At 42.5% G+C, this 12,737-nt stretch overlaps 1 protein-coding gene across 4 annotated transcripts in view; it reads left to right on the top strand.

The window, feature by feature from the left end:
* The window catches only part of LARP1B (La ribonucleoprotein 1B), a 44,787-nt gene extending 42,910 nt beyond the window's left edge, over positions 1 to 1,877 (top strand). For 3 of the 4 annotated variants that reach the window (XM_056563560.1, XM_056563566.1, XM_056563554.1), the window contains 2 exons: positions 198 to 325; positions 509 to 1,876. In XM_056563560.1, the coding sequence (XP_056419535.1) occupies positions 198 to 325; positions 509 to 673 (293 nt within the window). In that variant the 3' untranslated portion in view covers positions 674 to 1,876. Of the gene's footprint in view, positions 1 to 197; positions 326 to 508 lie in introns of all 4 variants that reach the window. The other variant, XM_056563571.1, reaches the window with a different exon arrangement.
* Positions 1,878 to 12,737: the final 10,860 nt, after the last annotated feature.

Here is a 12,737-nt window from a genome sequence, read left to right as displayed (position 1 = left end):
GAGCTCCGGAAGCAGGGCAGAGGAGTATCCTTTTAAAGTGTCACATCACTATCAAATGGAAAATACAGGTTAATTATATTGTCTTAAGTTTTCTGTATATAAAATGTTCAAATGATTTGATATTTTGTTTAGAAGTGTGTTCAGAAGGAATTGTTTAATGTGTTTTTACATTAGTTTTCTTTCCTTTTTATATATAGGTCAGCTGTACGGATTAGAGAAATTTTGGGCTTTCCTCAAGTATACTTCAACAAAAAACCTGTCTATAAACCCTACATTACAGAACCTTCTGAGCAAGTTCAAGAGACTTGAAGACTTTAAAGTTGATGTTAGTAACAAATAAGTGACCCTCCCCGGCTTTTTCTTTGTTTTGTTTTTAATAATGTAACATGACTGTCTTGCCAGTCATGTTACAAATTGGCTATATGCTAGCCCCAACAAAGAAGTAGCCAATTGTCTGAACTACTCATGTATCCTTGTCAAATTAGTTGTTTTTTTTTTACCTTTACAGCCACCAATAGCTGAAGAACCTGGACAACGCAGATATCCATCCATTTCTGCAAATGAAGAGACTGGCCGGCGCAGACACCGCTCAGGGTCTTCAAGAACAGGTGCTGCCTCAAAACACTCAGCTGCCCTACATTCTCAGGGAAACCAAGTTTCCACCACAAAGTAAACTTTCAACAGGCTGGTCTAAGGTCTGCTACTCAGAAAAAATCCATTTGGAGCAATGGACTCCAGTCTAGCACCATACTTATACATAATAGAGGTGCTTCAGATTAGTGTGGTGTTTGATCAGCGTGACCAGGGCAAGCAGTGAAGTTTTGTGTGGTGTGTGGATTGGTTTGCAAGGTTAAAAGCGTTTTTATCTACAAGAAGACACAAATGGTTTCCAGCTTTCACATATGTAAGTTACAGGATGCCTTGTGTTTCTAAAAGTTATTAGAAGCATCTTTTAAGAAGCCATATCAGTGTTGCCCTCCCCTAAAACCAAAATTTCTTAATAGCGGTTACATTTATGAAATCCAATTATCCAGGTTTTTTATTTTAAATTAATTTTTTAGATTTTGAATTGTAGCAATGCCTTGTGAATATGACTGTTTTCACCATAGGATCTTTAAGTATTGTTAAATAATCCTCTTTATTGTGAATTGCACTGTATTACTATGTCTTCTGAAATAAGGGCAATCATGGAGTTAATAATTTTTCTCTGCAAATTCTATTTTATGTGCAGTATATTGCTTGATATTCTTTTCAGTAATAATCAGTAGGACATATATGCAAACTTGACATGTTCTCTTTGAATGGGATGTTCTATTGCTTTATAAAAAAAATAAAAATATCTAATTTTAAAAAGTTTTAAAGTTTGATTTCTAGGGAGGACATTTCAATTTATTTAATAGAATAAAGAATGTATATAAATGGGCACACAATTCTATGTGGATGCATTTCTTGTTTTTAGTATGATTAGAGTTCCCTACACAGAAATAAAATGTATAATAATGTAAATTAGGCTATCCCTAGTGATGAGTGCAAGTGGCCATCTTTTCATCAATGAAGTTATTGTATCTATGGAGCATTTTATAAGAAAGAATATTGGACCTGTTAATGAGTTGTGGGATATTACAGACCACAAGTGAGTTTCTGTCTGTATTCTTTCTGGAGCTTTGTACAGGTACATTTTTGGCTTTTATTATCTTTACCAGTAAAATACACTTGGTCCCATCAGGAGTCTCCTTTAAACTACTGCTTTATAGAACATATAACAGAAAAATGTATTTCTGCATTACCTGTATATAGAAATGACTGAAGTATACATGAGTTTTGGTTTGTAACTCTGTGTAGAAATGTGTGAAACTTTTTTTTAATATATAAATAAAAAAAATATATTTTTATTCAACGTGTTTGTGCTTATTTTTCCCTTCCACTTGCAGTGATATCGACTTGTAAATGCCGTATCCTGCTTATATGGTTTGGAGATACACGTTCCTTTTTTTTATCATGCGCTTTCTTGACCACGATTAAAGGAGAAAATGTGAAGGCACTTAGCCAATGATTAAATATCTCATTCCATCATCCTTTCTCCCTCTCACAAACCTTAAAGAAGAATTCCTCCAAATGTATTGTGCTCTAGACACCCTCCACAGCGACTGCAACAAGGGGATGTTGGAAAAAATTGTGTGTAACCTAAACTAGGACAACATTTAGGCACAGGTAGACAAATTTAAGAGCTACTGAGATTATTTGGCAAAACCTTATTCTAGTTTACACCACTTGGCTATGTTCAGATGGCGTAATTTCAGCAATTCCACACAGAATTCTGCTAAAATTCAAAGCCCCATGACTTTAATGGGATTCAGCCACAGAATTCCACAAATTTAAAAGACTTTTCATTTTAAATGGTCTTTAAATTTTCCGTAATGCAGAATTGCCACCGTGGAAATTCCACTTTGTGAATGGGACAGTGGAATCTTGTTGAAGTCTATGGGCAGTAAATTTCGGTGTAATTCTGCATGGAAACTCCGCCGTCTGAACATGGCTGCAATTTACATGGTACCGTTCATAAATCTGTAGGTGCCTCCATAATGTAGAAAAAATGCTTTTAATCTCTGGTGCCAAAGAGACATTCCCAAGCCCTTAAGGCAAGTATTTCAACACTTGAGAAAGCCTCTTTGACTCTTGGCACCACTGACAATGCAGTCAAACCCCTCCATGCAGTGGGGAGAGACTGGGCCCGGTTCTGGAGATTGCAAAGGGTTCCAGAAATTGGACCCACATATTGAATACACAATAGCAAGCTTTTAAACTATTTTCTTTATTTCAGGACATGTTTTTATATCTGTATGTCCTGGCTTCCTGGTACTTGGTGCACCAAGGACGTACAGGTATAGGTACATCTTGAGTCCCATCCAGACTATGAAGCAAGCGCAGAAGCTGCACTCTCTTCATAGGCCGTGGGTCCACTTGATCACGGCATCTGCAGTATTAGGGTGGTGTAAAGAGATTTATAGGACCACCCTGGGCACAATCACGGGGGTCCAATGAGTCAAGATGACGACCTGAGCTCCACGACTGCTCCTACAATTCTCTTCTATGGTTTGCCTTCTAGCAGACCAGAGAAGTAGATTGCAAGTAAAACAGTTCAGTGCTATGCATAGCACTGAACAGGATTAGCAATCAAAAGAACTAAATAAAAAAATAAAAATAAAAACACCCTTCCACTATTAAAATCTAATGTTAATAATCCCTTACGGTGAATGTACGATGATTTTTGGTCACATCACATTCCAGAAAGTGTTCAAAAAGTTGCATATACGCAGAAGTGGTACCGATAAAAACTACAGTTCACAGAATAAGGAGATGTACTTAAGAACAAAAAAAAAAAAAAAAAGTTGCAACATTGCGGTTTTCTCTTCAATTTTCCCCCACAATTTTTTTTGGGTTGTGCCATATTTTTGGGGGGTAAATTCAAAGGCGTCATTACAAAGTACAATTGGTTGCGATAAAAAACAGGCCCTCATATGGGTCTGTGTATGGAAAATTAAGAATTTGAGCTCTTAAACTGTTAAGGACCCATGACGTACCGGTACGACATGAGACCCTGGTATCAACAAGCAGGCACCTGGTGCACCAGTGATTTGCGCCAATGCCGGGCCATATGGGTCTCCGGCCCCGAAGGTCCACTCACCCATCGGCGGCGGCGGTGATCGGCGGCAGCAGAGGACAGCGATGCGGCTCCCTGGATACTACAGTGGTCTCTAAACTGTAGTCCTTCAGATGTTGCAAAACTACAACTTCCAGCATGCCCAGACAGCTGTTTGCTGTGTGGGCATGCTGGGATTTGCAGTTTTGCAACAGCTGGAGGGCTACAGTTTAGAGATCACTGCACAGTTATCTCCAAACTGTGGCCCTCTAGATCTTACAAAACTACAACTCCTAGCATGCCCACACAGCAGTTTGCTGTCTGGGCATGCTGGGATTTGTAGTTTTGCAACATCTGGAGGGCCACAGTTTTAAGATCACTGTTGCAAAACTGCAAATACCAGCATGCCCAAACAGCTGTCTCAGCATGCTGGGAGTTGTAGTCGCGTACCTCCAGCTGTTGTATAACTATATCTCCCAGCATGCCCTTCGGTGATCAGTACATGCTGGGAGTTGTAGTTTTTCAACAGCTGGAGGCACACTGGTTGGAAAATACTGAGTTAGATAATATAACTTAACTGAAGATTTTCCAACCAGTGTGCCTCCAGCTGTTGCAAACTTACAACTCCCAGCATGCACGGTCTGTCAGTACATGCTAGGAGTTTGTGTTTTGAAACAGCTGGAGGTCCCCCCCCCATACGAATGTACAGGGTACATTCACACGGGCGAGTTTACAGTAAGTTTCCTGCTTGAAGTTTGAGCTGTAACTCCTAGTGGAAAACTCACTGTAAACCCGCCAGTGCGAATGTACCCTAAAAAGACTACACTAACACATAATAATGGGTAAAAGACTACACCCCTTACACTGTCCGTTTCTCTCCCCCCCCCCCCCCCCCCCCAAATAAAAAAGTATTGTACGGCAGTGTTTCCAAAAGGAGCCACCAGCTGTTGCAAAACAACAAATCCCAGCATTTCCAGACAGCCACTGACTGTCCAGGCATGCTGGGAGTTTAGCAACAGCTAGAGGCACCCTGTTTGGGAATCACTGGTGTAGAATACCCCTATGTCCACCCCTATGCAATCCCTAATTTAGTCCTCAAATGCGCATGGCGCTCTCTCACTTTGGAGCCCTGCCGTATTTCAAGGCAACAGTTTAGGGCCCCATATGGGGTATTTCCGTACTCGGGAGAAATTTCACTACAAATTTTGGGGGGCTTTTTCTCCTTTTTACCCCGTATGAAAAGGAAAAGTTGGGGGTTACACCAGCATGTTGGTGTGTAAAAAAAAAAAAAAAAAAAAAAAAAAAAAAAAAAAAAAAAGTTTACACTAAACATGCTGGTGTTGCCCCATACTTTTTATTTTCACTAGCGGTAAAAGAGAAAAAAAGACCCCCAAAATTTGTAACGAAATTTCTCCTGAGTGCGGAAATACCCCATATGTGGGCGTAAAATGCTCTGCGGGCGCACAACAAGGCTCAGGAGTCAGAGTGCACTATGTACACTTGAGGTCTAAGTTGGTGATTTACACAGGGGTGGCTGATTTTACAGCAATTTTGACGTAAATGCAAAAAAAAAAATACCCACATGTGACCTCATTTTGGAAACTACACCCCTCACGGAACGTAACAAGGGGTATAGTGAGCCTTAACACCCCACAGGTGTTTGACGAATTTTCATTAAAGTTGGATGGGAAATGAGGGGGAAAAAATGTCATTAAAATGCTGAGTATGGAAATACCCCATATGTGGATGTAAAGTAAAACGAGGGTTATAGTGAGTACTTACACCTCACATGTTTTTTGAACAGTGGGCCGTAAAAGTATTGATTTTTAAGACTGAATTGTTGGTATTAACCAAAATTAAGTAAAAAAGTAGTAAGAGAAAAAAATCTCCACAATTTGTAGTCCAATTTCTCCAGAATAAGAAAATACCCCATATAAGATGGAAAAGCACTATGCGGATGCAAAACAGGGCTTAGGAGTGAGACAGCACCGATGAGATTTGAGGCCTAAAGTGGTGCTTCACACTGCAATGGTTGAGGTTCTGACAAAAAAATCTGACTATGGAAACACATCCACATATGGGGTAACGTGTTGGGCGGGCGCAGTCAGAGATCTGTTTGCATTTGAGGCCTATGGGATATCAGTAGCTGACTGTTACATACATTCAGAGGAAAATACAAAAATGAAACATCCACATGTGACACCATTACAGAAAGTACCCACCTTGAGGAATGGGTATAGGGGTAAAGAGGACATTTTGAACACACAAGTGTTTCCTACATTTATTTTCCAGGAATGGATGAAGGGTAGCTTTTGAAAATTGCAATTTTCAATCTATACTCGGCTTCATCTTTCTGGGAACAACTAACATGTGACTCAGAATTGTCGCCTGGAAATACGACAGAGCTCATGACCGAGAACTCTTCGCATTTGAGGCCGATGTTTCTTATGGACCTAACAGTTACATACATTCAGAGGAAAATGCAAGAAAGGAACACCCACATGTGTGCCTATTACAAACCGTACACCCCCTAGGGAAGGTGTATAGGGGTGAAGTGGAGATTTGGAACAGACGGGCGTTCCCTAAATTTATTTTCCAGGAATGGATGAAGGGTACTATGGGGAGGAGATGAAAATTTCAAGTTTAGTACTGATATGCCAATTATATTCCCAGAATGATGACCCAGAGTATAGCCTAAAGTAAAAATGATGCCCGCCCCAAACCCTATGCTCTGAATCATAATTCTGGGAATGTGATATGTGTGGCCGTCCCTATTCTGTTACCTCAAATGCGCACCCCGCTCAGGTAGGGAGAGAGCGCTGCGCATTTGAGGCAACTGCAAACCCCCAATGCTGTTGACTGTGTCCCATGAGCAATTTTTTTTTTTGGGGGGGGGAGAAAATAATTTAAAAAAACTATCAGGGGTATTGGGAAATAGTTTTTTTTTTTTTTTATATTTGGGGGGGGGGGGGGGGGGGGCTGTTTGGTTTTAAAATTTGGAAGACGATGTACTCTGCACTGGTACATTGGTGTCGAATTCTGGGGAATTAAAATCAGGGAAAAGGATTCAAATTTAGTGCTTCATGAAAGTGTGCTACTCCCTGAAGCAATCCTTAATGCAGAGGCCCGGATGATCGGGGCAAGTGTCGCATTGAGTGGCGGTGTCCTTCCGAATCCACCTTTTGCGACACACCCTGCATTTTTTTTCTGGCATCTTCTTTCCAGTGTGGGGGACTTCACCTGGAAAGTGTTGGCCACGGATGACTGGGGAACAGACGTTCCAGAGGTGCTCTGACCCGCTCCTTGGCGGCCACCAAAGATAAGGGCCTTTAGAACTTCTTCTTGGAACTGCAGGAATGTCTCTGTGTTGCCAGCGTACTGGGACAGCACAAGAGTTGTACATGGCAACCTGTACCAAGTAGACCGCAACTTTTTTGTACCATGCCCGTGTTTTGTTTTCCGCATGGCGTTATATGGCTTGAGGACTTGATCAGAAAGATCAACTCCCCCCATATACCGATTGTAGTCCAGAATACCGGTCCCACAGTACCTCGCACAGAGACTGGGGTGCTGCGGCGAGGGATGTGAAGAGAGGGATACTAGTATAAAAGTTATCCACGTAAAGGTGGTAACCTTTATCTAGCAATGGGTGCAAAAGGCCCCAAACTATTTTCCTGTTAACACCCGGAGTGGGGGGACAATCTGTGGGTTCAATACAGGAATCTCATCCCTCATACACTATAAACTTGCAAGTGTACCCTGAGGTACTCTCGCAAAGTTTATACATCTTCAAGCCATACCACGCTCACTTGGTTGGGATGTATTGCCGGAAGCTGAGTCTCCCCTTTATAGCCGATGAGAGACTCATCAATAGCGACCTCCCGCCCAGGGACATGCCGCATATCAGCATAATGAAAACATTTTCTGAATGGCCTCGAACACGGGACAGGTCATGGCCATACTGTAGAGCAGGGTCTGGTAGAGGACATCCCTGCTCCAGTACTGCCTTTGGCTTTTTAACTAGGCCTATATGCAGCACGAGGCCCCAAAAGGTCCTCATCTCGGCTGCATCTTGATTCCTGAGTCGCCAACAAACTCTGGAATCACGGGCTCGTGGTCCGCTTGCTGAGTCCAGACAAGTTCGCCGGTACCAGGCACCAGTAAACTTGACTAGGGGGCTTGACTAGTATGAGCACCAGGGGGACTCATACTAGCATGGGGCACAGGGTCAGGAGCAGAAGAGGTTTGCCGCCTTGGTGCCTCATCATCATAAGAACTAGATGATGAGGAGGATGAGGAAATAAGGAAGCTGGGGTCTTCCTCGTCCTCTTTGGCGCTTTCAGTGTCGGAGGCAAGTATGGCATATGCCTCCTCTGCTGAAAATGCCCTGCGTGCCATTACCCTATTCTAATGGGTATGGGGGGGGGGGGGGGGGGGGGGTGTATTTGTGTTGGGAAAAACTTTATTAGTGTATATGCTGTGTGTGGTGTGTGAGACTACTTCCCTAACCTAACTAAACCTACCCTAACAGAAAAATATATAAACTAAAAAGGGGGGGAAAAAAAACTTCTAGCGCAAAAAAAATCCCTGCGCCCAAAAAAAAGTGTTTACCTAATCAGTGGTGTGCACAGTGGTGTCCGTCCACACAGCACAGGCCTGCTACTGGTGGCACGGACCGCCTATAAATGCAAAAAAAAAAAAAAAAGCCACGATAGCCCCAAAAAAACGCCTGCACCACAAAAAATACGCTGATCAGTACTGATCAGTGGCGGGTGGGCTTTAGCTAACGAAGGCAGACTGCTCTTTTATGGCTAAGAAGGCCCGGCCACATGTTTAGCAAAAAAAAGGTCTGTGCCCAAAGAAAAAACACTGGCGCAGACCGCAGTGACGCTGTAGGACCGGGGTCACGCAGCTAAAGGTGCTGCGGACACCAACAGATGGTACACTGTAAAAAATATATATATATATCTTTTTTTTTTACCTCCTCACTCTCCCTGCCTAATCTAAAGCGGTTTCTAAATGCTGCTGTGCCGGGGGGCACGGAACAATACCAGATTGCACTTTTATGACTCTGAGGGGGATGATACAACACAGGGCTCCACTCTCATCAGACACAAAATGGGGGGGGGATCAACAATGCCACCTCCCAGTACAGTACGATGGTGATTGGTGGTGTATATTACACCACCTATTACCATCCTTATTCGAGTCATCGGGTCACACGTGTAAATACAAACCAGACATCTGCGGCGATCGCCGATATGGAGGGTCTTCAGGACATTCTTAGGCAAGGTGCCGGGATGCCTGCTGAATGATTTCAGCAGGCATCCGGCTCCGATCCCCGCCCGGTGAGTGGCGGGGAACGGAATCTCAGCAAATTGCCGGTCTAAATTGACTCCGGACCCCCCCTCGGCGATGTGCCCAGTGAGCGGAGGGTACCGGAAATGCTCAGGGCGTACAGGTACGCCCTGAGTCCTTAAGGATCGGAGATACAGGGCATATACATATGTCCTGCGTCCCCAAGAGCTTATAGGGGTACTCCACCGCACACATCTTATCCCCTATCCAAAGGATAGGACCCCATGAGCTCTAGTCATTCGGGTCACGGAGCAAACTTTGACGTACATAACTAATAAAGATAAATAAGGAGATTTATAAAAACCTGTGGAGAGGCAAAGTTGCCCATAGCAACCAATCAGATTGCTTCTTTCATTCTTAACAAGGCCTGTGAAAAATGAAAGAAGCGATCTGATTGGTTGCTATGGGCAACTTTGCCTCGCCACAGGTTTTGATAAATCTCCCCCAAAGTCCTTACATATAAAAGAAAGAAAGAGCTGCTGGGAGCTGTAAATCACTGTCTATGTAGAGGACAAGAGCTTCTGGGTCCTGTACAGTACACACAATGTCCTAAAAAAGTAAAATGGAGCCGCCCTCACCTGGTGTCCAATAGGGGCAGCTAACCCTGGCACAGGTAAATAGTACAGAACATGTAGTGCCTGCTTGTACTGTAGGGAGGCGCTAGCAGACCATCAGTGCGTGTACTTGAGTAATACAGGTGTTTTACCAGTGAAATGTCCATTCTGATTGGTCAGTTCTTTCAGTCATTGACACATTTGGCAGTAGCAGTTTCTGTAGCATTGTATGTTGAGTTTGGTTTCAAGTTACAGTGGTCCAGAAAAGACCATTGTATGTTGAAAATCTTGTACCCTGGGCCCATTGTAAGTTAAGGGACCACAGTATCTGTCTCATCCAATTTTTGAGTGCACTCACACTACTGTGAGTACGATTTAGAAAAACCAGTATGGAACAGTATGTGTATACACACACTTTAATATAGTTCTAATTGAACAATACTATTAAAAGTATACAATATGGTTTTAAAACAGACAAAACCGTGGTAGGACTTCCTTTTTTGTTCAGCAAAAATCCAGGCTGAGCGCGACTGTGCTGGATTTACTTTCCCCCGTATGGTTTGTCAATGCTGGTCTATAGATAAAGGTCTACACTGTTCAATCATTTTTATAGTGTACATAATATATCATTACCCATACATAAACCATGGCATGAATGTGTAAAGAAAATAGCCACAATCTCCTGAAGACCATGTGACTTATGACATAATGGGGGAGATTTATCTAAGGATTTAGGGTGCGTTCCCACATGGCGTATACGCAGCACAACATTTACGGCAGCAGTGGGAAATATGCTGCGTATTCCTTGCTCACTATACACCCAGGGCTTTCCGACGGCAGCCCTATGTGTGCAGTGAGTTTTAGAGGCGGAGCCATGCCGACACACGGCCCCGCCTCTAAAACTCACTGCACACATAGGGCCGCCGGAAAGCCCTGTGTGTATAGTGAGCAAGGAATACGCAGCGTATTTCCCACTGCTGCCGTAAATTTTGCGCACTGTGAAATACGCTGCGTATATGCCATGTGGGAACGCACCCTTAGACTGTTTTTTTTCTTGTCTAAATTTGTGGCACAGAAAGTTGCAATCTAAATATGTGCGACTTTTGTTTGAGGATTTTTAGAACATGATGCATTCTAGTCTATTTTAGACGGAAAAATGCATTGGTGCTGAATTTATCAAAAGCAACTTTTCAGCGACAAGTCTCATCGGCTGAAAGTACGCTAAAATGTCAGACCATGTTGGAGCAGGTTTAAATACAGACTAAAGCATAGATCACGAAGGAGGACATTTATCAATGTTTGCTTATGTATTCCTTTTTTTAGTTATTTTTTTCTTACTATTTTTTTGCTTATGTGCGACTTATTTATCAACTGCTTTCAGCGTGTTGATAAATTTCATTCACATAAGCAATTTTTCTTTTTTTGCTTTGGTAGTAGCTTTTTCTGCTCCATGTCTGAGCTGGAGTAAATTTAGTAGTTTTTTTTCATGCGATGCGACTTTTTTGCTACTTTCGCTCTTGATAAATCTCTGACCACTGCAAGTCAAAAATCACTTTTTGCTTTGGTAAGCAAGATTTGAATTTTTTGCTTAGGACACTGCACAAATCAAAAAGTCGCAGAAAAAAAGAGTAGTCGCAAGACTTTTTTGCAACAATTTTAAGCAAAAAAAAAAATCTACTAAATGCTTTGATAAATCTCCCCCTAAGTCTGTGCACAGAATTTATCAAGAGCTATGCGCCTTTTGATGAATTAGGCGCACAATAGACCAGACTAACCCTCTGTAGTTTGATGCGGGACATAGAGAACTTTGATAAGTCTCCCCCATTGTCTCTGGCTGCACGGAACGCTGGAATAACTCACTGACAACACTTGTGTGTGGGTCACGTTCATGAAAATGGAACAAACCAGTGCATGATAGATCTAATGGAAGCATATTACACACTCAACAGTACCTGGCATCATGGGCTCATCCTGAAATACCCCTTTAATAATCTGAGTGATTTTGATGTATAGACAACTGGGTCAGAGAATCTCCATAGCAGCAGGTCCTATAGAGGGTTCTTGTCCAGCAGAAATTAGTATCTAACAAAAGGGGTTAAGAACAACTGCTCTAAGGCCAACAGGGTCATGGGTGCCCCTATTTCATTGATGCGGAAAGAAAATGAAGGCTAGCCAGTCTGTTCTGATTCCACAGAGCTGCAGAAAAATGTGCCTAAAGTTTATTTAAAAAAAAAAAAAAAACCTCTACATGTCATAATTAAGTCCAGTTGAAAGGGGTACCACATTTCTTTGGTTATGTAGTGTGCTTGTTGCTAGTTGAGCCTATTTGTAATTGGCATGTGATACATATGGTTGCAGCATGTGTGGTGTACACAGACTTGTTTGCGGTGCAGGAAGTTCAGTAGTTTTTATGGCTGATTTTTATGGTGGCCATGTCTGTTCAGTGTTGTGGACAATATGTCCGGTCTGCCAGCTTTATTTATTTATTTATTTTTTAATACTGAAAATGTGCTCGCCCTTTTCCCCTCCCATCTAATGATTATTCACTGTGGACAATTGATGGTCTCTGGATTGGTTTGTTGTTGATTCCTAGTCTCCGTGCCGCCTTCTCGCAGCCCACACCAATAGTCTCACGTGCACATGCATTGTTCCAGGCAACGGTCTTTGTGACGCTGCGGTGGCTCATCCAATCAGGCTGGTTGCTGCGAGGCTGACATCATGTAGTAGTGTTGCCGTTTTGATTGGTTGGTGTGTATGTAATTATGGTGCATGCGCAGAAAGGAAAAAAAAAAAAAGTGATTTTCCCACAGCAGCCAATCACAGCTCAGCTAACGAGCTTTGGTAAAGTGAAAATCATTGCATTTTCTCTCTCACACAGTCTGATAAATTTGGGTCACTATGTACAATGTGTTGTTGTCCATGGATGTGAACCACCGTGCGTGATGTATCTCTTGTCTCAGGTGTCTCTAAAATGTCTGAAATGTGTGACAGCACCAACAATGCTGATTGTCCAAAAAAAAAGTGTATGCATGAAAACCCAAAACCCATTGGCAACTGGAGTACCCTTTTAAGTGGTGGAGGTCGAGGTGCTGAGCAGTCACTGACCCCAAAAAAGTAAAAAAGGGTTAGAGGGGCACAGCTGGGCCTCTATGGCTATTTAAGGAAAGTGGCCAAATTAACGGAGT

This window comes from Hyla sarda, chromosome 1, assembly GCF_029499605.1.
Source record: "Hyla sarda isolate aHylSar1 chromosome 1, aHylSar1.hap1, whole genome shotgun sequence".
In the NCBI taxonomy this organism is placed as follows: Eukaryota; Metazoa; Chordata; class Amphibia; order Anura; family Hylidae; genus Hyla; species Hyla sarda.
The sequence above is the reverse complement of the archived record's forward strand: the minus strand, read 5'-3'. Positions and strand labels throughout refer to the sequence as shown.